This window comes from Labeo rohita, chromosome 8 (assembly GCF_022985175.1).
Source record: "Labeo rohita strain BAU-BD-2019 chromosome 8, IGBB_LRoh.1.0, whole genome shotgun sequence".
In the NCBI taxonomy this organism is placed as follows: domain Eukaryota; kingdom Metazoa; phylum Chordata; class Actinopteri; order Cypriniformes; family Cyprinidae; genus Labeo; species Labeo rohita.
The window spans coordinates 17,900,981-17,928,275 of NC_066876.1; the positions used below are offsets into that span (position 1 = coordinate 17,900,981).

The following is a 27,295-nucleotide window of genomic DNA, read 5'->3' on the forward strand; positions in this document are numbered from 1 at the left end:
GTTCTGGAAGTGGACTTCTCCTTTAATTTTATGAAGATACAAGGGTCAGAAATCTCAGATTTCATCAAAAATATCTTAATTTGCGTTCCATAGATGAACGAATGTCTTACGGGTTTGGAATGGTATGAGGGTAAGTAATTAATGACAGATTTCAATTTTTCAATTCTATTTTAGAGTGAACCCTTTAACAAAATCATTTTTTTTCTCTCAGGATTTTTGTCTTAATTTCCAGTCAAAATATGTAAACATCCCTAAAACTATGCCTAATAATGCTGCAATAACATAAGAAATGGGACATAACATCCCACCATAAGGGGCTTTTGCACTGCGTAGTTCTAGGAACTCAGTTACCACGAAATACACTTTAGATGACGGGAATAAAGACGTCGCTGTCGGACGCTTTAGAGTTCCTGGTGCCGGTGCGAATGCAACCAGGAAAAGCGGCCCGAGGCCAAAACTGGTTCTCTAGGAGCCACCATGCTGACTAGTTCCTTGAGAACCAATTTCGGCCTCGGGCCGCTTTCCTGCATTTGCACCAGCAGCAGGAACTCTCTTTGCCATGAGACTAGGTTGAATTTTTTACATGGCTTATTAAATGCCGGGTAGTCTGTGTTTCGTATGCATTTGGTCAATCAGTGTACACTTATGTCACTGATAGTTCCTATAGAACTTTTTTAGACCCTACTCTGAAGTAGGATCTAAATTAATTCACTTAAATGGAGTTCCCTGAACTAAATACATTCCTAGTTCCTGTGGTGCGAATACTCCAAAAAGCAGGTACTTCCGCCAATAATTCTAGGAACTAGAATTAGGGTGCAAAAGCCCCTTATAAATTGACACGGTTTAGCACTGTTCTTGCTTGTGGATTGTGTTGCTCACTAGCAAAACTTCAACCAGCAGCATGGTCTTTCTGCAGTCCATCTTAAGTCTACCTGATTTGTTTCGCCTACGTCTAATAACTGAAGTTTTGTCAATAAATCTGACCTTGCAGCTATTGGACTATCAAGCAGAAGTCGAACTCAATTAGTAAGAGCAGTCTGTGGTTTAGGCACCTGCATTCAGAATCTATAGGCTGCGGATTTGATGAGGCTAAAATTCATCATTCGTCTGTTTGTTACTCAGTTCACTGTACACTGGCAATGTTTCAATGCGTTTCCAATCTGCTTAACTTGATTTATACTAGTAGGACATGTTACTGGTTCAAAATCCTTATTGGATGTTGCTAAACAATGTCTGTATAATACCTTGAGAAAGTTATCCCTTATATATTTCCTATTGATCTTAATTAAAAAATCTGTTCAGCATCTCACCTTCATCCTCAAGACCAACATTTGATTCTGGCACTCAAATCTAATCAGTTCAAGAGTCAATGGAAAACCGTTTACGAAGATTAAAGCAGAGATAAATAGAGAAAAAATCAATCAAAGGTTAACCAGCGGTGTCAGAGATGTTTTCATGAGTGAGAGAAATAAGAGGAAGTTGAGGCTATGAGTCCATTCAGACGATGCGCAGCAACAGCCAAACTATTTTAAAATGGGAATAACACAGTTTTTATTACATCAATAAACATCCTGCTCAAAATGCAGACAGATGGGCATTAGGTAGATTTACATGTGCTTTAAAATGTTTGAATTCAATCAAACTAAAGCAATTTAATTTATCTGACTGAAATCATACCAGTCTGGTTTTTGTGAAGTTAGACTAACACTTCAAGACAAGAACAGTCTTCGTCCACCATGTACACGAGCGTTTGACATTAAAAATATATAAATCGTATTACTTTTATGAAAATAGCCAATCGTTTTGCTAGATAAGATTCTTCTTCCTTGGCTGGGATCATTTACAACCGCATCTGGGATCGTTTGAAGCTGCATTTAAGCTGCATTTTTGAAATTCAAAATCGGGGCACCATAGCAGTCCGTTATATGGGGAAAAATCCTGAAATGTTTCCCTCAAAAAACATAATTTCTCTATGGCTGAAGAAAGAAAGAGATGAACGTCTTGGATGACAAGGGGGTGAGTACATTATCTGTCAATTTTTGTTCTGGAAGTGGACTTCTCCTTTAAGGCAGCTGGGTAACAAACACAGCTTTTAAGTTTAGTGAACTCCAATATCTAAGTTGGCACTTCGTACAACTTAGCATTTCAAGTTGACTAAACTTATTTGAGTTGACAGAACTAAAATTTTAAGGCAGCAGGGTAACAAATTATTTTAAGTTGACTCAACAAATTGTGTTTCTTTGTTTTTTACAGTGTTGTTTATTTTGACCCAGCGTTTGGGTTAAATGTTTAATCCAGCCTTCTGGGTAGTTTTATAACTCAACTACTGCTTAACCCTTTAACTGTCACTCCCTATCTTGAACATAGACATAAAAATGTACTATCCAAAGTTATATTTGTATAATTCATGAACGAAAACATTTTGTAATATGGTTTTGATGTGCAATTTCCATGGTAATGCAATGTCTGATTTTAAAATGGTTTTCAAAGGATGAATTTTGAGATTTTAAGTTTTCAGTTATATAATTTCTTAAGATTTCTATTGCGTGATAGGGAAAAAGGCAGCAAAGAAAGTCTTTTTTGTGACAGAACTCCTGTTATGATGTAGATTTTTGAGGTGGACTCTTGTCATAAATTAATCTGTTACGTTTCCTTCATAATTTGTAACACAAAAGAGTTGTAAAATATCTGTTTAGGAGTCTTAGACCTTCCCAACGATATATAGTTTGTCATGATTAGATTAGAATTTATTTGTAATATGGTGAAGTAAATTTAGGCATCCCACAGAGCGGACAGTGACAGTTAAAGGGTTAAAAAATGATTTATGTCTTGATTAAAATAAACCCAAAATAGGCTGTACATTAAAAACCAGGCACATTATTACTAGAAGCATCAACAATGATCAAAAGGTGAACACTTATATAATTTATTCAACTTATTGATAAATGTTCATTTATTTGAACATTAATAAATTTCATTTTCAACCTATTTTTTTATACACCCAAAAGAAATAGAGTAATTTTTAAGCAATGGTTGAGTTAAATAAAACTACCCAAAAGTTTGGGCTAAACATGTAACCACGCTGGGTGAAATATGGACAAACCCAGCGACTGGGTTGTTTTTAACCCAGGATTTTTTTAAGTGTATACTTATTATTTAGACAACAACTATCCTTGGCCGTGTGTTTCGAAAGACAGATGTGACAAGTGATGTGTATTTAATCCATCAAATATTCAATTACTCATTGTGTCATATATTCATAGAGATTATAACAATGCATGTAAACACATTACTGAATAATCTGGTCTGAGATCAGACGTGTTGCATCTGCTCTGATTGTTCAGTATTTATCCTTAAGTGTGTGACCCGGATCAGCAGTTTTTGGCTGTGGAGACGGACACGAGATCAGGAGCAGAAGGGGCCCATCTGCCTGTTTACAAACGCATTTGGTGCCCTGGAGTGTGTGTGTTTGTAAGTTTACGTAAGTGAACGTGCATGTTTGTGAACGAGTTTGGCTGCTAAAATAGCAGCAGCTTGGCTGAGAGAGTGATTTGAATATCTGTAGTTTGGCAAGAGTGTGTTTATAATGTGCATTCTGTGGACGTGTGTGTTTGCTGTTTTGCAGTGGGTTCAGTGCAGGACTTGAATCTTGCTCAGTTGACAACATTTTTAAACAAACATTAAAAATCCAATCTGTATGTCAGTAGATGTATCAGTAACGGTAGCGAATTTAGTTGCTTTTAATTTGTGATTTCACTGGAGCAGAGCTTTTTTTAATGAATCAAAAGTTAAAAAGAACAGCATTTATTCAAAATAGAAATCTTTTCTGTCAATATAAGTCTTTACTGTCACTTTTTTTTTTTTAAATCAATTTAACACATCCTGGCTGAATAAAAGTGTTAATTTCTTTCAAAGAAAGAAAAAAAAAATACGGTATTATATATTGTTACAAAAGATTTCTATTTTAAATAAATGCTGTTGTTTTTAATGTTTTATTAATCAAAAAATCCTGATAAAAGTAACACCGGTGCCTATATGTATATATATATATATATATATATATATATATATATATATATATATATATATATATAAAGCAGCACAACTGTTTCCAACATTGATGATAAATCAGCCTATTAGAATGATTTCTGAAGGATCATTTGATGATGCTGAAAATTCAAAAAAATATTTAAAATAGAAAACCACTATTTTAAATCGCAGTATTTCACAGCATTACTGTTTTTTCTGTATTTTTGATCAAATAAACTTGATGAGCAGAAAAGCCTTGTCAATTTGTACCCAACTTGTCACTTACTAGAGTTAAGAATAATACTTAATGTAACAAAGTTTAATGTTTTTAATGACTGTAGCAACAATTTCAGCACAGCTGAATCCCAAACCATCACAGATTTTTAGAGAGGCTGAGATGAAAGAGTGCTGAAACCTTCCTACATTTTATGAGCCACCGTTTACCTAAAACAAAAGCATCATGCGACTGATGATGTGTCATGAGTACATCTGATTGGATCGAGCTTTGTGTGCGTCAGAGATGATGTTGCGGTTCTGCAGAAGGTGTCAGTGGAATTGGCTGCGTTCTGACCGGCCCGTGTGTTTGCTTCAAGCTGTTTAACCACATTTGTGTGAAGCAGGGACACCTGAGAGGACAGCGGTGTGACCGCAGCGAGATGAGGTCCCACCGGGATACTGATGTTCAGTTTGTTTGACCAGATTCACCTTGACTCACCGCAGTCCAGCTACTGATACTGTACCGATGGAGAGAGAGAGAGAACAAGATGATAATACAGGAGGAATATAAAGGTGAAAAAATGGTCAGGGGGGTACAGATGCAGTTAAAAAGAACAGGAGGTAGGGTGCAGATGTCCTGTGGCGTAATTGCGTAACGCTTAAATAAAGATAAAAGCTGTGGAAAATAACACAGGTGAGAGAGAAGGACACTGGGGTTTACTGCTCGCAGCTGTAGTAATAAAACCACACACAACACAGGCTTATAATCACAATCTCACAAACTCAAAAGAACAGCAGTATAAACTGTAGTATAAGATAAAGTAATATGAATTTAGTATGCATAGACTGTATGGATAACTATACATATACATTTGCAATATTTGCAGTACAGTGTGCATATTACTGTATCCCACAATGTAGTGAGCACAACAATACTTTCCATTTTAAGTTTAACAAACAGAAACAAACTATAACGTTGATATTTAACATCTGCCAAAGGATATTTTTATACATATAAAATCAAATAATGCTGGAGGAAAATATCAATTTCAGAACGTCCAAATGCAGTTTAAATGCAGCTTCAAATGGCTCTAAACGATCCCAGTCGAGGAAGAAGGGTCTTATCTAGCGGAACAATCGGTTATGTTTTTGGAGGAAAACGTATTTTCTTCAAAATTAAAAAAAAAAATAATAATAATAAAAAATAAAATTTATACACTTTTTTACCTCAAACGCTCATCTTGTCTCGTATGCCTGAACTCTGATTTTTTCCGGTTCATGACAGTTAGGGTATGTCGAAAAACTCCTATCTCATTTTCTCCTCCAACTTCAAAATCGTCCTACATCGCTGTTAAACCTTTTTTTGTTAAAGGTGTTTGATCTTGTTTGCATGTTCACTTTGTAAACACTGGGTTGGTACTTCGGCAGCGATGTAGGATGATTTTAAAGTTGGAGGAGAAAATAAGATGGGAGTCATGTGAGATAAGGGAATTTTTTATTTATTTTATTTTTTTTTAGAAAATAACAGATCGTTTAGATCTCTTTGAAGCTGCATTTAAACTGTATTTGGACGTTGGAAGTCCAGTATATGAAGAAAAATGAAATGTTTTCCTCAATATATAATTTCTTTACGACTGAAGAAAGAAAGACATGAATATCTTGCATGACAAGTGGGTGAGTACATTGTCTGTAAATTTTTGTTTTGGAAGTGAACTTCTTTAAAAATCCACATCAGTTTATACAAATTTTGGACTATGGCATTATTTTCAACATATTTGGCATTATTTCGGTGACGTGAAATGGTTATATTTGGTGAGCTACTGCCGTTACCTGTTGCTATTTTTACCACAACGAAACTATGTCACTTTGTGTCTTATTTGGTTGTAATTTACAGTCGAAGGGCAACAAGAGAACTGATGCAAGTCTTCACTGCTTTCCCAGCGATAAGAAAAGAATGGGAAGATGTCTGTGGATGAATAAAACTAAAAGACCCACGGCTTTGTTCTCTCCACTTTAGTCCTGATGCCTCTGAGGTTTATATTAGACCACAGCTACAAAAAGGGCTTACAAAAGGCAGAGACAAGAAATGCTAGATGCCATCCTGGCAGGATGTAAACATGCTGGCGCTTGTCATGACGCTGCAGCCATTGAAGGAGTCTCTCAGCACAGATGGTACAGCATTTGGTTTAAGCCTACGCTTACATCCATCGCCACCTGTAAACTCTTTCAGTAGCTGTGGTCATCGTATTAGTATTTTATTTTCCGATTTGTGTATTCCCCACAGAGTCCAAAATATGTATAAAACGATGTGGATTTTTTAAGTAACGTAAATCTTTCAAGGGTTTTCAGTAAGAGACATTGCTTACGTTATGTAATAACTTATTTTAAACTCTAATTACATTTCACAATGTTACTGTTTTTACTTTATTTTTAATACAACAAAGGCTACCTAGTCAAGATTTCATTTTAAAAATCTTACCAACCCCAAACTTTTGAACATTTGTTTAAATATACTGCAGTGTTTTAAGATTCAGTATGCTGTCAGCTAGTATTAGATTCTTGACGTACTGACACATACATTTTCTCTTTTCACACATTCAGATAAAGGTGATGATAGGTATGGATACACCCTCTAGCTGACACTCACAGCAACCTACATGTTCCAGCATACAAACTTTAGCTGTAAACTCTCAAGTTTGCTATATTTATACATGACAGTGGTGTAATAAAAAAGAAACTTAAAGGGAAAGTTCACCCAAAAATAAAAATTCTGTCATTAATTACTCACCCCCATGTCGTTCCAGACCCACAAGATATTCAAGGCCCAGAAAGTTAGTAAGGACATGACATTGATAAAGTAGTTCATGCATCATAGTATTCTTGTGAACGTGCAGCAGAGACTAATGCAGAAGAGAAGAAATAGCTGAATTAAGTTGTTGTTTTAAGTTAAGTTTTTTTTGTTTTGTTTTGTTTTACAAAAAGTATTCTCGTCACATGGACTATTTTATTGATGTCCTTACTGCCCTTCTGGTCTTTGAACTTGTCAGTTGCGTTGCTGTCTATGGAGGGTCAGAAAACTCTTGGATTTCATCAAAAATATCTTAATTTGTGTTTGAAAATAAACAAAGGTCTTACAGGTTTGGAACGACATGAGGGTAATTAATGTAATTAATGACAGAGTTTTCATTTTTGGGTGAACTTTCCCTTAATGGTGGCTATAGCCCCGTCAGAAGTTTGAATAGCCCCGGTTGTGTCTTAGGCTGTCTTGTGCTGTTTGCACATATCTGTCACACAGTAACCTCCACGTCATGTGAGCACAGTTTCCTGCATTAGGCTACATTTAATCCATTATATAATCACTAAGATTGTGATGTGGCCCTTGTCCGACAGCTTATCAGAATTTTTGGTACGAGTCCGGCAAGACTCCGACCCGAGTTTGTCTTTTTGTCTTCTCCCAAAAGCTATTTCAGCTATTAAAATCATTCAGTTTTATATGTAATGGCTATGTGATTATATTTCGATTCGTTTTTTATTAAGATAATTTAGAAAAAATGTTTGGGGCCTTTTTTTTTCGTTAAATATAAGTTTTTGATTTTTAAAGTAGGCCTAACGACCAAGCAGCCAGCGTGGCAGACAGTAAGTTTATCATAGCCTATGTCTGATCAATTTAGCCTTCTTAAACAACTTGCCTGAAATAAAATCTATAGATATGAAACAGTTCAAGCATATCACAATGTTAGTTTAATCGTTTAACCTATATAAATGTGCGCTGTTAGATGCATATCCAATCATTTGTGTGAAGAGTGGAAGCTAAAGCGCACTTTACAGGACATAGAGGTACCAGCACAATCACTTGCATTGGAAACATATTAGAATATGCCGTCTTTTGTGCTCATAAAGATAAGTGTAAGAGTAAGTGTAAAGGGTCTACCTTAATTGATGTGCACTCACAATATTAACAAAATGTTTTGCTTTTATAAAATAAAGAAAACAAAGAAGATGCGCTTTCTGCCATCTTCTGGCTTGCCTTACAGACAAGATAATTATATCTATAGAATGCTTTGAATTACTATTTACTTACTTACTACTAAAATGAAATAATTTAAATTGAAAACAAAATTTCTTTCATTATGCAATCCGTAAAGACGCATTTATCTCTAAAGGCATGTCCAATGAGGAAATGGCCTGTCAGGATCGACAACTTTATCTTTGCGACACTGACTCAGAAAACACAAGTTTATTAATAAATTATTTGAATATCTCCTTACTATTTTATCTCGACACATTCTTGGTGATTACTTTTGCGGTGCTTTGTGGCAAGCTTTAACCTATTGCGTGCACTTGATCGCGGAACTCTTCAAACTGTGCTGAAGGCACTTGCACTTGCGCTCGCTGCTGCCCGACGGGCTTAGGCTGAAATGCAGGGCTTCGGTCAGCTTGTGTCTATTTCGATGAACATGCCTATTATTTCGCCAATTAGGCTACAATTTAAAACTATACTTCTGTTAAATGTAGTGTGTACCATTTCTGCTTTTATTAAAAAAAAACCCCAGAATTTCTTTATGAAGTATGAACACCGATTATTTTCTTAGCACCCCCACATATTGGTCTAGCCCAACATTAGCCCCGGTAGAGAAAAAAATTCTGGCACCGTGCCTGCATTTTACCAGGAAAACGAGAAAAATACAGATCAAGAATATGATTTTTGCAGTGTTCAGTCAGCATTCTCACACATCCTCTCTTATTAACAAAAGTTGCATCTCAGAGGCTGGTAGGAGCAACAAACCGCATTTTTCACTCCAGAGTCCATCTGTTTAAAGCTGGATATTTGTTTTTATGAGCACTAGATCAGAGCAGCAGGAGCTATCACTGCAGAGTCATTAATTAATTTGTTGCCATGGGCAACTAATATCAGGAGTAAACATAAACACCACGCAGAAGTGATGATTGTTTAGTGACATTAGCACCAGCATCAACCAGCTGGGGCCGAAAAGGATCCGCGGGAGACAGAAGGATAGCTGCGGGTGTGCGCTCGCATGCGTATCTGTGTGTGTTGGCTTGTGCGTGTGCATCAGTATGTACGAAGTGTTGCCGCTGCAGTCATGTGACTGTCAAACCATCCATTTCATGTCTCTGAATGAGTCACTAATGATGATTAAATTGAAGCCCAAAGACAAAAACAACAGACATTTATCCCAGTTTATTCAATGCAGCACAAGCAAAGTTTTGATGCCGTCACACACACATGCACATACAAAACCCACACACACACGCAGAAACATATGCACAGCCCCGAGCAGCAGCAGCTGGTGGTGGTGTGGAGTGAAATCATTATTCAGTGTGACAGTAGCAGATTCATTACCAGCAGTTAAGATGACAGTGGTCAATGACCAAATGCATTAAACAGAAACACTAAGAGGAAGAGACGTTTATTTCTGTCAGTCACAGGCTCATCCTCTTCCTCTGTGCACTTCTTCTCGCTCTCTTTTATATTTCAATAGACAGAATACAATAGAATATATTGACACATCACTGAAATGATCCTAGCTGCTTTATCATCCTTACTCTTTATTAATAAAAATGTCTTTCCCTTATCTCATTTTTGTCTTACAAGTCTTTTTCAAACTGGGATCCAGGGACCCCTGCGTTAAGAGGTCTGCAGAAAATTGTTAAATAATTTAATGTAAAATTACATTTTAAATAATAATAATAATAATAATAAAATATTAAATAATAATATGCTAAATGCATAAAATATAGTTTGTATTAACCATTTATGGAGCAGCAGATTTTGTGTGAAAATAAATTGTACAAGTCGTTTATTTTGTTTCAAAATCTTATAAATGTATGAGGTGGCAAGGGGGGGCCTTAAATACTTTGGCTAAAATAATGTTAATTCTTGTTCAAAACAATCACTTTAGCAAATTTTGTACTATTTATGCTTATTTTAATTTTGTTCAATAAATATACTGTCATTAAAATATGTTAAGACAAAACATATAATTTAAAATACAGAAACAAAATCATTTTAAAATGTAAATATTCTGAAAACATTGAAGGATGATTTACAGTAGTAGCAACAAATTATATTTTATTACATGATATGATTAATAGCATATTTTTAAATATGATGGTTTCATTCTAAACATAGTGATTATCTCTAAGATGGACACCCAACATAATATATGATATTTACCATCTGAATCTAACAATTTCATATCAACAAATGGAAAAGACAGCCATCTATTAATTATCATGTTAATTATTTGTCCTTTTAGCCCTAACAGCAATGGTGCTTTTTACCTCAAATACCATACTTTTACATATTCTTTTGTTATTTAAAATTACCTTACGTTTTATTTATCTTAAAAAAAAGAAGGCCACAAGATGTATTCAAGAATTTTAGCGATTCTCTTTTACTCAAATCTACAACATTTTTAAAAACATCAAATATTAGATCAAGTAAGCACAGAATCGACGTTGCGCTTCTGCCTGCGATCGTATCAGTCAAATTTGCATGTGTATCTTGAAAAGCGAATGTTTTGGAAAGTGCTACGCCACATTTTTCTGTCATCTAGTGGTTTAGATAAAAGTAATATCAAAGGCGCCTTTAGCCCCATTGTACCCTACACTCTTAAAAATAAAGGTGCTTTAAAAGGTTCTTCATAGCGATGCCATAGAAGAACCATTTGGTTCCACAAAGAACCATTCAGTCAAAGGTTCTTTGATGAACCATCTCTTTCTTACTTTTTAATCTGAAGAACCTTCTTTTGCCACAAAGAACCTTTTTTAAAACAGAAAGGTTCTTCAGATGTTAAAGGTTCGTTATGGAACCATTTAGAAAAAAAAAGGTTCTTTTATGGCATCGTAAAGCACCTTTATTTTTAAGAGTGTATAGTATATAAAACATGTTAAAATTTACCAAATTTTGATTTATTTTTGTAATAGATAAAAATCATGAGACTAATACAATGGTTTATTCTAATAACATCTGTAGATTTACATTTTTCTTCAGGTTTTTACATATAACTAATCTTATAATGTGATCTTAATTGAAAGTAAATACTTTCCAGACAATGTTACTCATATTTATAATACATTTTAGCTGCCTTTATATTTTAGGTCTCTCATAGTGTTCATTTTTGTCAGTCATTTTTTAATTTAGTCTTAGTCTTTTAAATTAGTCTTAGTCTTAGTCCTGTCTCAAATGTACTTTTTAGTTATCATATTTAGTCAACCATATCCTGTTTTTGTTTAGTCAAGTTTTAGTCGACTAAATGTCTGAGCATTTTAGTCTAGTTTAAATCAATGAAATCTGTCACATTTTTTGAAATGCTGTATAACGGTTAAACTGATAAAAATTATTTTTGCTCAGAAATATGATCCTAATTATTGTTGTCATTTGAGAAAGTTATTTTTGCATTTCAGGTATTGCACTTTCAACAATAAGCACAAATCAACAGAAAGTCGACTCATTGGCGTGGTTCATTTGACCTCACCAGTTGTACTGATTTATTATAGGCTATTTTTTTATAACATTAATATTAAAGACTTATGCACTCTCTCTGTCTACATTACGAAAACTGGTCAAACAAACAAAAAATAGGCCTATTGTAACAGTAATTCCAAAAATTCCATCTAACATGGAGATCGTTAAACTCCAGCTTTCTTGTTTGTCTGTGTTTTGAATGCTTCCACAATAAAGAGTGAACAATCTGGTTGCCAGATTGCAAAAATTAACCAAAACACAGAGCAGAAAATGTGTCCTTTTAATAGAGAAGCTCTGATTTGGGGATTTTAAGTTTTGATACCTGGCATCCACACACATGAAAGCTTGCATAGTAGAGGCATATACAGCAGGCCGCAATACTTTGTCTCCTTTTCTGACGAAAATAAAAAGAGGTTTTGGTATAGTTTTTTTAAAATACATTTTAGTCTCGTCTTTAATCGTCATCGATATTGCATGTTGAAATAGTCACAGTTATCATTCACTGACCTTATTGTCGTCTCGTCATTGTCTCGTTTAGTCATAGGGAAAAAAAGCTAATGAACATTTTCGTCTCCGATTTTGTTACCTAAATTAACCCTAGTCTCTTTCAAAGTCACCATCATATTTTGGGAGTCTGTGGCATCAAAAAAATTTAAAAAATGCATTAAACGTCAAACATTGATAAGGGCAGATTGATTCTTTTTCTATAAAATTGTCATTTTAGGACCTATACTTTTATTTAGTTTCTATTTTACTTGCATACAGTAAAAAACACAACCTGTAACCTGTAAAAGAGAAAGCTTTGGCAGCAATGAATGAAATCTTGAAATGTATTCATTATACTGTCTTTCCATGTCATAGACTAATCTGTCAGACATCTGCTCTTAACTACTCCATGTGTTTGAGTGACAAATAACCTTCTGAAACCTTCACAATTGAGAGTGTGGATCAGCTAGACTCAACAGAGAGACAGAAACCCAGGCGCGAAATGATTACAGCTGAAAAGAGAGCGCAGGAGAGAGCAAAATCATACGTTTACCGCACACACAGAAACGCTCTCAGGGGAAAATGTGAGTGTCTGTATGTAAGAGGGACAATACTGCGATTGTCATATTTAAGATGATCACACAGCTGTGTAACTTTAGCACGGTCATTTGCACACAGCGGCACAAAAAAACCATCATCATCATCATAAGTGTCATTCATTCATTCTCCATGTAGTTTTAATGAGCTTTTTATGACAATGAACACACGGATTCTCTGCATACAAACATTATGGGTTAATGAATACTCTCAGTCATATATGATTTCCTACAGCCTCGATATATCAGCTTATGGGAATTTCAGCAGGAAACAATGATCATTCCCCATGCTGAGAAGAAGGATGGCAATTTGTACACCTGTCATAAGCACTCTATATACAGCATACAATCAGGGTCGGCACTACAGGAGGGCATCCAGAGCCATTGCTCCCTCAGCCAAAATGTCTATAATGTCTTTCTTATGTGTTTTAATAGCTACAATATGCGACTCCTCTATAAAATGAATACATCAGTAAATTATTTGTGAAAGTTTTTGCTTTGAACAGTGGCGGATTCTGGCATATGCGATATACGCAGTGACCTAGAGCGGTGGCGTTCTCTGGGATGACGAGGGGTGCACACGCACTGCTTTGAGATAAATATTCGGGGCAGTTTGACAGGATTGAAAATGAATTGTGACCTAGTGGGTATCTTTCTCTGAGCAACTCCCTGGGCTTTAGTTCGCTGCCCCCTCACTTCGGCTGCTATGCGTCTGTACCATGGAAATAGGATAAGTGCTGATGAAAAAAAAAGGCTCTTTACCTGCTAGAAGCCTAAAATGGAAGAGAGATGATAAAAGCGGCATATAGTACAGGTCAAGGTTATCACACAATTGTTCCCTGACAAAAAGGGAATTGAACTTGAAACCTTTATCACTCTGTAGTGACATTCACACCACTGTATCAGCAAGCAGCAATATTGATAATCCTTTGTATTTATAGTTTATTATAGTTTATTCTTAACTTTTTAATTCTCAGTTGCATTTATGAATTCGTGTTCATTTAGAGAGCAAGACAAAAGTTATAGATTTTAGTTGGAGCTTAGGCACAAATAATGAAAAAAGTTGGTTTTCTTTTTATTATAAGGAGGTCATTTGAACTCGAGAGTTTTCATTTTTGGACGCCAACTCTGCATACAATTTACAGCACAGTATAATCATTTATAGTTTCACAGCTCTGAACTCAAGAGTTGATCATCAGAGTAAATAGCATACTTAGATTTCCCGGCGTGGTATTTTCAGAGATTTCAAAGGTCAGGTGTTCCTTTGACTGTCACTTTCCTCCCATGACCTTTCATTAAAGTGGAGAGCTTGACCTAACACCTGTAATCTTTCCTTATACCTTCTGTCGACAGCTTTAAACCAGCAGAAAACACAAACAAAGGCACGGCAAATCGGTATAAAACCCTCCAAAATCCAGACATCTATGACCACTAGATGAACTGAAATTGGCACCGGGTTGAAAGCTTGTTGAAATAAATGCACGATAATGGATTTAATGCTCTTTTTACTGGATGCAGAGTAACAATACCTTCCTTCATTGATGCTCCCATTATATGTCATCAGATCTGATCGCTAATGGGGGAAGTGTGTGTTTATGGAGGGCTGATGGGACGAAACGGCAGCAATTTGGCCATCACAGAAACTCTAAACCTCCCGGAACACAGAGCCTTTGAATGAAGAGAGGCAAAAGCCCAAACAAACAAATGAATCTTTATCTTTCTTTCTACTCATTTGAATTTCATAGATTCTCTCTGTGCCGTATGATGAAATGCACCACATGAAAATTGTACGGATAAAGAGAGGCTGCTATTGACTTAATTTTATTTATTTATTTTTTTTAGAGATGGATATGGGAATATGAATGTAGCATCTAGAGAGAGCTCAAGGTTAGAATTCACTGTGGGTGGGGGGAAAAAATAGTGGGAGAGAATTGATTGGATTGGATACTTGAATTTTTGCAATTTGTTATTGCTTTAAAGGATCAGTTCTCCCAAAAATGAAACTTTTGTCATTATTATTCTTAAACCCATATGAGTTTCTTTTTTTCTATGGAATACATTATGAAAAATTGCCATGTGGTTACAAATGAGCCATGGAGCACTGAAGCTTCACAAAGGACACAACATGAAAGTATCATAAAAGTCATACATACTTCTTGTGTGCTCTTTTTCCAAGTCTTCTGAAGCCATACTGTCTGATTTGTCATTGTCAAGTACTGCGTCTTGTAGAAGCTGCAAGCTGCTTTTTCTTTAATTGAACTGTAATTAATATGAATGATCACAGATAAATTAAAAAATACTGATACCTGAAAGACCTAAAGTATTGATTTTTTTAGGGAATGAGTATTTGATGATTCATTTATTTATTTTTTAAAAGAATTGCTATTTTAATGTTTCTTTAGTTTCTTATGCTCACCAAGGCTTGTTTGTTAATGCTTATTTTATTAAAAATGTAAATTTTGAGATGTTTTTCAAAATAACTATTTTCTATTTTAATATATTGTACAATTTATTCTTGTTATAGCAAAGCTAAATTATCAGCATCATCACCCCAGTCTTCAGTGTCACATGATCCTTCAGAAATCAGACTAATGTGCTAATTTGGAGCTCAAGAAACATTTTATGTCATTATCAATGTGGAAAACAGTTTCCTGTTCTTCTCTCCATGGGCTAATGTTTCCTTCTCACATATTTGTTTTTTTTCTTTTTTATATCTACAGTTGAGTTTACATACAAAAGTTTACATATGCTTGATTCTTAATACTGTGTTGTTACCTGAATCATCCACAGCTGTTTTATTTTAATTTTTTCTGCTGCTCTTCAGAAAAATCCTTCAGGTCCCACAAATTCTTTGGTTTTTCATCATTTTTGTGTATTTTAACTCTTTCCAACAATGACCGTATGATTTTGAGATACATCTTTTCACACTGAGGACAACTGTGGGACTCATATGCAACTATTACAGAAGGTTCAAACACTCACAATGCATTAAGACCCAGGGGGTGAAAACTTTTGAATGGAATGAAGATGGGGTACATTTTTCTTAATTTGCCTAAATATCATATTTTTTTCATTTAGTACTGCCCTTCAGAAGCTACAGAAGATACTTCCATGTTTCCCAGAAGAGAAAATGAGTTAAATTTACCCTCATCTTCAAATTCAAAAGGTGAACATTTGAATCCTTGAAAAGATGGATCTCAAAATCATACAGTCATTGTTGGAAAGGGTTCAAACATACAAGTACAGTTTAACTGTTCAGGACAAACAAAGGACAACTATCACTAAACAAAAAAAAAACAAACAAACAAAAAAAACAGCTGTGGATAATTCAGGTAACAACACAGTATTAAGAATCAAGCGTATGTAAACTTTTGAACGGGGTCATTTTTATAAATTCAACTATTATTTTTTCTTGTGGACTATATGTAAACATATTTTTTTTTTATATATATATATATATATATATATATATATTTACATACATACATACATGCATACATAGGTTATATTTCCATTTAAACACTCAAACATTTCACATCTCCATGTAATGCACAGCAGATCAAGTGCATTCACAACACAAAAGTCTCCTTTGTGCGACTGGACGTCGATTTTTACTGATTTTTGTACTGTGCTGCTCCTACACAACCCCTGACAGCAAACGTCATGAGAGAAACAGCAATTCTGAGCTTAGTGACCCCCCACGCACATACAGAGACATATGTTGCCTTACCGATCCGAAACGCTTTGGTTTGACACCCTGCAGCTGTGGGTGATTATCATCATTCACCCTTGCTAATGGATTCAACCTCATTCCTCTTTCTGTCCCTTATCCTCTTCTCCCTCATCCTTTGTTCACTTTAATCAATGCTTCTGATCAGTATCGACAGAGCTTGTTCACCTACCTAACAGAGCAATAGAAGCGGTGTTGATGTGAGTGAGAGAGTCAGCCATGTATTGGGGCAGAATGGCGAGTCTGGATCTATTCAAACGAGGGCGTGAATTTTGAGTGTCATGTTAATTAAAGGTTGTGGTAACAACTGAAAGCCCTCATTAGCAGGGTGATTTTCTTCACGGCAACATTAGTGTGCAGAATGCATAGGTCCGTAACATAGGGAGCATATCTTAACTGATAAAACTGCTACTGCAAGGCTAGAGGCTAATAAGGTAGCAATACACAGAATTAAAGAGGGAGAGAGAAAGAGAGAGAATGAAAATGATATTTCAGGTGTATCTCTTGTAAGCCACTGTTGTTGTAAAGCACACTAGAGATTTGTGTTTTTCTTTAAAGGTCATTTAGAATATGCTACTCCGCCGAAAGGTCAAACCCATCTTATTACCACAAATAAATAAATAAATCAATACACAAACATCCATTTTCTCCCCATTTGCCTCTGCAAATCCCAAATCCCCCAGACGCCTCCTGTTTTTACAGCAGAAACACAAGTGTACAAGCTCAAAGTAATTTCAAAACAGACTCTGCCCTCATACGGTCAAAGTCTCTGTCTATCTCTCTCTCTCTCTAACGGCATTAAAAGGCAGATAAAACCCTGCCTGGATCTGCCGTGGTTGTTCCAGCACTGTGTTCAGGGCCAGATTAACAAATGGACCGTAATGCAACTGAATCAGTGCTTGGACAATTTATGGAACACGAAATCTGATGTTTCACTGCGGGACATGCAACATAGGGTTCGCAATCATTTGGTCTCATTCACTCATATGCCATAGGTTAATCCCGTAGCAAAGAAAAATCACAAAAGAGATGGGATTAATATCTCAGTTGTTTCTCCTAGATAGCAATGTGATTATATGGAGAGCAAATGGAGATTCGAGAGGCAGATTTTTGGTTTTCTGAGAAATTAATGTCTTTTCTAGAGCTTAAATATCTGCAATCAAAGCCTGCAATCAAAAGACAAAGATTTCAAATATTTATCAAATACTTGATATCTGTTAGAATAAGACTACATTTTGATCTTCACATTGATTTTTATTGCACTGTCATTGTATGTCAACTGTCACATTATTGTGTATTTTTTATTTCTTCTAAGAAATTTTAGGAGACTTAACTGAGTTTTCAGTAATGCTTGTATGTAAATATCAGCTTTGTCTTTGTTTCTCCAAACTGCCTAGGGATGCATTAATACAAAAATTCTGTTTATTACTAAGATGATAATTATTTTCATTATGACTGATAACTCATAAACAGTGTTGGGAAGGTTACTTTGGAAATGCAATAGGTTACAGATAAGTTACTCTATTTAAAATGTAATAAGTAGTGTAACTATTTCAATTACTTTATTAAAGTAATATAACTGATTACATTTGATTACTTTCTAATTACTATTATAAACATTTAAACCATGCAGTGTTAACCTTACAGTAGTACTCAACAATTCTTTCAAAATGCTTCATCACTTGAATTAAGATTATAAAAAATAATTTTAAAGCACAGGCATCATAAAATCAGACTAAATCATCTCTTTTTACTTTGAGATGATTCTGAGGTTAAACATGGATTTAAAATCATAAGATATAGTTTAATAGCTATGATACTGTTTTTGTATTTGTAGCATATACAGCTGAGGTCAAAAGTTTACATACACCTTGCAGGATCTGCAAAATGTTAATTATTTTATCAAAACAAGAGGGATCATACAAAATGCACGTTATTTATTTTTTTTTTTTAGTACTGACCTGAATAAGATATTTTATATAAAAGACATTTACATTTAGTCCACAAGAGAAAATAATAGTTGAATTTACAAAAATGACCCTGTTCAAAAGTTTACACACACTTGATTCTTAATACTGTGTTGTTACCTGAATGATCCACAGCTGTTTTGTTGTTGTTGTTGTTTAGTGATAGTTGTTTATGACTCCCTTGTTTGTCCTGAACAGTTAAACTGCCTGATACTCTTCAGAAAAAAATCCTTCAGGTCCCACAAATTCTTTGGTTTTACAGCATTTTTGTGTATTTGAACCCTTTCCAACAATGGCTGTATGATTTTGATATCCATCTTTTCACACTGAGGACAACTGAGGGACTATTATTGAGGGACTCATATGAAACTATTACAGAAGGTTCAAACGCTCACTGATGCTCCAGACGAAAAAACGATGCATTAGGAGCCGGGGGTAAAAACTTTTGAACAGAATGAAGATGTGTACATTTTTCTTATTTTGCCTAAATATCATATGTTTTTATTTAAAATTGCCCTTCAGAGGCTACTTACATGTTTCCCGGAAGACCAAGTAAGTTAAATTTGCCCTGATCTTCAAATTAAAACAGTTTTCAGCCCCCCGGCTCTTGCATTGTGTTTCCTTCCGGTGCATCAGTGAGCAACTGTTCAGGACAAACAAGGGACTGATGAACAACTATCACTAAACAAAAACAAAGCAAAACAAACAAACAAACAAAAACACAGCTGTGGATCATTCAGGTAACCTGAAGGATTTTTCTGAAGAGCAGCAGGCAGTTTAACTGTTCAGGACAAACAAGGGAGTCGTGAACAGCTATCACTAAACAACAACAAAAAAAAAAACAGCTGTGGATCATTCAGGTATCAAGCGTATGCAAACTTTTGAACAGGGTCATTTTTATAAATTCAACTATTTTCTGCTGAAAACTATATGTAAATGTCTTTTATGTGAAATACATTTAGGTCACCTAATTTAGGTTACTAAATAAAAAATAACATGCATTTTGTATGATCCCTCTTATTTTGGTGGGTGTATGTAAACTTTTGACTTTCAACTGTACATAAATCCAAATGGAGAATAGAACAGTTATCGAATAAGCACGTGTCCTATTCTGTGTCCTAACTCCTGAAACATTGGTGTCTCAAATTTTAGAGCAATCAATTAATTCATTATACGTGTGAGTGTGTGTGAAAATATTAAGATGTAAACCTCTCTGTAGTCCATAACATTTTCATAAGTAACTGTAATTTCATTACGCATTTTTCTTATAAACTATAACAGATTACAGTTACATTTATTTTGTAATTAAATTACGTATCTCTGTTACATGTAAATAGTTACTACCCAACACTGCCCATAAAATGCAAATGTAAAATACTACACTATTGTGTCTAAATAAAAATTTAAATAATAAAAAAAAAAAAAACACACACAAAAGTCAATGGTTTAACATGAATTTAGGCATCACAACATTATAATCTACAGAACGAAAACAGTATATTTATTTTAATTTATGCTAAAGATTACATTTAACAGTGTTATTAAATGATTAGTGTTTACACGAGTATTAGATGGCAGCAAAGGTAATCTAAATAATATAAATAAAATATACATCTAGTATTGACCAATAACCAATATGGTACAGGAAAGAGACACATCCAAGCAATAAAATTTTCCTTCACTCTGCCTTCCCTCTTGTACTCTTTTGCTTTACTTCAACTCTTAGCCAGCCGTCTTGCCAAGACAAAACACAGAGCCATGAAATTCAACAGTAGAGCAGCTAAATTAAATGTTACTGGTGTAAACAATACAGAGGAGGAAGAAAACACTTCAGACAGATGACAGGGCAGAGAAGAACAGTTAACCATTCACACACAACAAAGGCTGGATATTTCTGATAAACAGATTTTATTATTGCTCTAATGAGAGCTAGTTCTCCTAGCTCACATGCTGAGTGTTCGAGGGCAGCGGGTCTGTGTTTTACATGTTAATGCAATGTCTCAGTCTCACCAGAGAAGCTGAACTGCAGTGCTGTATTTCACTCTGACTGAGTGAGGTGGAGACCCTGGTAATATGCGCTTTAGTGCGAATGAATCAATGAATAAAAGAAGCACTAGGCGTGTAAAACACACCACCGCACTGGTCAAGGAAGCCAGAATCAACAAGTGTGTTATGATGCGATAACAACCTGAACCTACTGGCATAATCAACTGTGAAAACGAACCCCTATATTTGGTTTGAACTGAATGGGAAACACTCCCACACACGGGCGGTGAGAACACATGACGTCAGCGGTGTTGGAAATGTCATAGTGGTTTACATTGTTCAGCACATGTACCTGAGAACATTAGTCACAGTGACACACACTTCTACGGCGTGTTTTATTGATGAGAAGAGTCTCTCTCGCTCTCATCTCGGGTCAAGTCTCAGATGTGAGTGGAGACTGGATCTCTGGTGCAAATGTAGTAATGTGTAATGAGATCTGCGCTATTCGAAAATCCATGTAAAACCAGCCAACACATTAACACAACAATAAGAACTATATATAGGGTTATAGTTCAAACATAATGCCCACAATGACCTGTTAAGAGATATGTACATCTACACAGATAACTCTCGAACGAAAGCGTAAATAAGTAATTACACTTCTAACCATTTGTAATTCTACCTCAGGATAGGACAGTCACCTCAACTGTATTCATCAAGGACCAAACCATTTGGCAATGTAACATTCATGAGTTACTGTCCACAATAAATGAAGTCCTTAATCTTGTTGTTTTGGGGTCACAGGGCTCAAAGACAAGTGTTCAGCCAGTGATCGGCCATCTAAACAGGAAGTCAAAGACTTCAGCTCTGGTTTCAAAGCCACAGTGACACAGCAGCTATAAGGTAGCCACTGTAGCAGCATATATATAGCGATTACTCATACGCCATATAATCACTCAAACTAATCACCTAAATTAATCCCACGCATTCTCTTAAAACCAGCTGTGTCAATGTCTACACGTATCAGTCATGAACACGTGAATAAATGGCCTGTGATTTATGAGGGGCAGGTTTGAAGTACTGTAAATGGGGCTATACAGCTCTGCAGTTGCCTTCTGTTGTTAATCTGTGGGAGAAACGCTGAAGGATGTTCCTCTGCTTGCTTCACACACGCTCAAATATTAATTGGTGCATAATAGGGATGAGTAAAGTCTAGCCTGGGGCAGTGAGTTCAATCCAAACCTACCGCTGCTTCAGGCAGGCAGCAACCATGGTCATTAGGGTTAGATGCTAATAGCAGTTAACTCGGAAAAGAAAGAAAATCCACAAGCTGCGGGGAAACGGCTTTTCTTTCGATGAGGTGTAATGTTATACTGTAAACAGTTGTGTTTGTTTAAGTTGCTCTTTGGTTTAAGAGACCTTGTACATGGGGCTACTTAAAGGGATAGTTTACCCAAAAAAGGTCATCATTTACTCCAAGCCTGTATGATTTACTTTATTCTGCATAACACAAATGAAGAACTGTTTTTGTTCATATGTGTTCATGTCTTCTACTGTGTTACACAGTCATACAGATTTGGAACAACATGAGAGTGAGTAAATAATGGCAGAATTGTTTAATTCACTGTCAGAAAAGTTGTATCTTTAAGTTTGTCACTGGGGCAGTACTCTTAAATGGACAATTTTGTACCTTATCTACCCCTAAAAGTGCATATGAGTGCCTTTTACACTGTAAAATAACAAAACAAACAAAAACACAATTTGTTTAGTCAACTTAAAATAATTTGTTACCCTGCTGCCTTAAAATTTTAACTTCCGTCAACTCAAATAAGCTTAGTCAACTTGAAATGTTAAGTTGTGCTAAGTGACAACTTAGATATTTGAGTTGACTTAAAAAATGTGGTTTGTTAAACGCTGTTTGGTAGGTTACCCAGCTGCCTTTAAATTTTAAGTTGAATCAACTCAAATATCTACGTTGTCACTTAGTACAACTTAGCATTTCAAGTTGACTAAATGTTTTTTTAAGTTGACTGAACTTACAATTTTAAGGCAGCCGGGTAACAAATTAGTTGACTCAAGAAATTGTTTTTTTACAGTGTAGAGTAGTTATACAGTCAAAGCAAAAATTATTCAGACATATATATTCAGACAGATATGATTTTTGATATTTTTTATTAGTGGATGCAGGACTCTATACTATAGTTCATTTATGTAAGTGAGGATAGCAAAATAAAGTTAACTGTGACATATTATACCCAAAAATTATTCACACGGGGGACCAGAAATTATTCAGACACTCTGAACTGACCATGTTTTGTGTTTTTTCTTTATTTGCTAATGTGACCTTTTTACATCACAGACCGAACAAAATTAAGCACTGCTTGGTAATTGATCAACAAAGTATTGATACACTCTAAAAAATGCTGGGTTATTTTTTTAACCCAAATTCTGGGTTCAACTTGTTGGGTCATTTTATTGGGTTATTTTTAATATTTTTTAAATAGGTGCTGGGTAGTTTTTCTGTAACTAAGCTGCTGGGTCATTTTTAACGCTGGGTTATTTTTTTTCTAAATTATTTTTTATAAAATATACATTTTTTCGGCAACACGCCGGCATGAGAATTAAGGAAAAGAAAAGGAGGAAAGGACGTGATGTGAGGCCAAGTATGGTGACCCATACTCAGAATTTGTACTCTGTATTTCACCCATCTAAGTGCACACACACAGTAGTGAGTAGTGAACAAACACGCACACACTCGGAGCAGTGGGCAGCCATAATGCTATTGTTGCGGCACCTGGGAGGCAGTTGGGGGTTCAGTGCCTTGCTCAGGGGACTCACCTCAGTCGTGGTATTGAGGGTGAAGAGAGCCCTGCCGGACCTGGGACTCGAACCCGCAACCTTTCAGTCCGACTCCCTAACCATTAGGCCACGGCTGCCCCCTAATTAGTGCTAGTGATTACAGAGAACATTTGAATACACTAAAATTAAAATTCTACTTTTGAATGTTACATTTTTATGTCTAAAATGCTTGTTAAATGTATGTAATATTGTAAAGTATTGCGTATTCACCCAAATAAATTTATTTTGTCCATGTGTTCTTGCTTAATAAATGCTCATCTTTTTATTATTGCTGTTGCCTCTAGTAATTATGTGTGTTTTATAAGTTCCAGTCCATTTTAAGGCAGCAATATAATATTTTTTAAACAGTAGTTGACTTAAATAAAATAACCCAGAATGTTTGGTAAAAACATTTAACCTAACCATGTGGGTCAAAATAACCCAGCATGTGTTCTGTCCAATATTTATTTTTAACCCAGCATTAGTTGTGTACTGTAAATGTTGTGATGTCTGATTTTTTTGGTGGATTTCATTGATTGTAATCCGTTACATACCTTTCTATCAAAGTTATGTGACATTATCAAGATGAATTTTTTCTGACACAGTTTAAAACTGAGTTGTTGTCATATTTTATTACCATTTTTTAAACTCTCTCTCTCTCTCCTTCGGCTTGCTCCCTTGATCAGGGGTCGCCACAGCGGAGTGATCCCCACAGCCGTTTTGGCACGTTTTACGCCAGATGCCCTTTACCATTTTCTAAACTATAGTGAGTAAACTGTGATAATGTGAGAAATGTTGAAGATGTCTGAATAAATTTTGGTTTGACTGTATGTACCCCTAAGGCTCTACTATGAAGCCTTTAGGGGTAAATAAGGTATAAAGTTGTCCCCTTACGGGTACTGCACCACTGACAAGCTCCTGTATCCCTAAAGGTACAATTTCTGCACATATTTTATGAGAGTGATGGCTGAACTATCCCTTTAAGATGTACCCTCTGAAATGCTTGAGGGGTGTGGCTTGGTGTGCATTCAGGGTTAAAAAGTGTAAAAATATACAGAGAGAAGTCATTCTGAGACAAAATGACTCACCCCAGCGTTGTCATGGTTACAATGGTGTACCAGAAGGAGGCCGGGATGCTGGTGAACTTGCTGGACGAGGAGCCTTTCTCAGCATAGAACATGACTGTGGCAAAGATGATGATGGCCATGGTGAGGGAGAAGAGGAGGAAGCCGAGCTCGGACGCGCAGCTCTTCAGCGTGTAGCCGAGGATCCGGAGACCCTGGGAGTGGCGGGAGAATTTAAAGATCCGGAAGACGCGGAACACCCGTAGCGTGACGAAGGCTCCGCTTACGTCCTCATTGTTGGTCATGACGAGCCCGATGTAATAAGGCAAGATGGCCACCACATCGATAATGCTCATCACGCTTCTCATGAAGCGGTACCTGCTGGGCGCCGCAAACAGTCGCATCAGATACTCCACGGTAAAGATCATTACGCAAGCCGTGTCCATGCAGAAAAACGCCTCGGTGTAGCGCTCCCCGCAAGGGATGTCTCTCTGGTTCGGCGTAGAACCGCAAGGAACCGTCTCAACCACGTTGGTGATGACAGATATGGCGATGAAGAATCCGGTCACGTAGTAGAAAACCAGCGCCATGGTACTAGTGTGCGGGTTCTCGAAGGCCCTCCACATGGTTTCGCGGAAAGTCATATTGGGGAGTTTGCTGTCTTTGTTGTCCTCAAGGTCGTCCATAAGACGCTCTGTGTTCTCCCTCTTGCGGTCTTTGTACTCTTCATAACAGCAGTCACTGATGATCTCAGGAATGATCCCAAAGAACGCCAGCTCCTCATCGTAGGCAGAGATGCACTCGTAGCGTGGGTAGTGCAGCTTCCCTGTGCGGTAGAAGTTAAGAATACTTCTGAACACATCCGGATCTCGGTCAAAGAAATACTCCCTAGTTTCCTCATTGAAGAAGAACTCTTTCTCGGAGCTTCCCAGGAGTGTGTCAGGGTAGCGGTCTAGCGTGTTGCGCCAGGTCTGGAAGCGTCGGCCGCTGACGTTAAGGATAATAAGCTCGTCCTGATGCTTGTTCTTATTGGTCGGTGCGACGGGCATGGGCAGGTTGGCCACGGGCATCCATCCTATGGCCGCCGCCCGAGCGAAGGGGAGCCAGGCTGCCACTCCAGCAGCCATGGGGACTCCGGCTGGGGTCGAGGGGACCAGATCGAACACCTTCACAACCAGCTTGACATTAGATTAGACCCCATCTACATAGAGGGAGACAGGAAGATGGGGAGATAGGAGAGAGAATGAGAGGTTGGCAAATGTGGGAGGACAGGAAGAGGAGAGAGTTCCAGTGGGAGAGAGTGAGACAGATGTGAAATGGGAGTGAAAAGACGGCAAGAGCAAACAGGATGCCAGCAGAATAGAGAGGCAGAGGTAAAAGGGAAGCAATCATGTAGAGTACAGTAAAAAGAAGTACAGAAAAGAGGAAAACGAAAGACAAGGAGAGACAGGGAAGAATGGTATCAGACATCAAAGCCTATTAGTTAAAACCAGTCTTTCTCCCTTACAGAAACATCATTTATACATCACATACTTTTGATGAAAGTGTACACATAAAACATAATGCATGTATTCTGACACTAATATACTGTATACAGTGACAGTGCACTAATAGTGTAGTTTAAAAGACAACTCAATAGTACCGAACATCAGTTTTTACAATAACAGCAAATATACAACATTATACAGCACATACATCATGACAGCTCGTAAAGAAAGCTGCTTTTAAAACTATCATTCTCAGCTCATGCAGAGAGACTCCGGAGGGTAAGACACGGTTTGTACTCGAGACACAGAGCCCTTCAGCAACTGCAGTTTGAAACAGATGCGAACCTGTTGAGCTCTATGCTAAACAATAAAACGCCACAAAACATCGGTCGTTGAACACTGACAGTGCCGTAGTTCTTACTTTACGAGAATCGAGATTTGAACTGTTAACACTTAAACGACGGTTATCCACAAATGCGCCTAAATATACTGAACAAGGCGGATGAATATTGGTAATAATACTCGTTACAGTTGTTATTGTTATTATTAACAGTCCATTAAAGCACAGCAAAGTCGTTTTCAGCAGTTTTTGTTACTTACCCATGAAAAAATATTGTAACTTTTCATTCATTCAGCTACATTTTCTCCTGACATCACTTCGAAAGTGTTCGCCGAAAAATCCGCGCATTAATGGTGAAAAGAGAAAACAAAACAGCAAGTGAAAGAATAAAATACTAAAGGAAAAACCAGCGTGATTGGAGCCGCGGGTAATAATAGTTTAGTGTTTATTATGTGTGCTCCTCAGTCACATCCTGTGCCGTTTAATGATCCATTTGCTCGGACGGACAGAAATGCCGCACCGACCGCTAGCGCGCTCGAAGTGACTTCCCGCAGGATGCTCGGCTGATGGATAGAGGTGGTAGTGTTTTCCCAACCTCTCGCTCTCGTTCTCTTTCTCTCTCTCTTCTCTTCATACACCAGCACACTCCCTTTCTCCCTCCCCGAGGTCTCTCCGCTGCCAGGTCTCGCGCTCTCTAGTTTGGCGCTGCGCGCGCGATCGGTGTTCTTGGAGCAGAGAGAGCGCGAGACGCACAGAGGCAGTATATACTCGCTTTCGCGCCAGTCACACTGTTTGACAGCGCGCTGATTTCACCTTACTTTATAGTGGGCTCACCCTGCTTGCCGCAGCTTTGTTACCTGAAACCAATATAGAAATGAGGACGAGGTAATTGATTTGAAAAGCGAGCGTAGGTTTTAGCAATCCATATTCAAAGATGACGTTCAAAACGTCTTCTACGTCTTCGCATTCTCACATTGATTCGTAATGTTACATTTAAGTAAAGCTTAAACCAAAAGGTATTAACGCAGATGTGTCAGAAGTAGGCTAAACTGGATTAAAAACGTGTT

General features: G+C 36.7%; 1 protein-coding gene across 3 annotated transcripts in view; it reads right to left on the bottom strand.

Moving 5' to 3' along the window:
- Nucleotides 1–27,011, bottom strand: part of kcnd3 (potassium voltage-gated channel, Shal-related subfamily, member 3) — a 134,782-nt gene extending 107,771 nt beyond the window's left edge. For all 3 annotated transcript variants that reach the window (XM_051118152.1, XM_051118151.1, XM_051118150.1), the window contains exons 1-2: nt 26,489–27,011; nt 24,426–25,602 (exon numbers count right to left, since the gene is read on the bottom strand). In XM_051118152.1, coding sequence (XP_050974109.1) covers nt 24,426–25,528 — 1,103 coding nt within the window. In that variant the 5' untranslated portion in view covers nt 25,529–25,602; nt 26,489–27,011. The remainder of the gene's footprint in view (nt 1–24,425; nt 25,603–26,488) is intronic.
- Nucleotides 27,012–27,295: the final 284 nt, after the last annotated feature.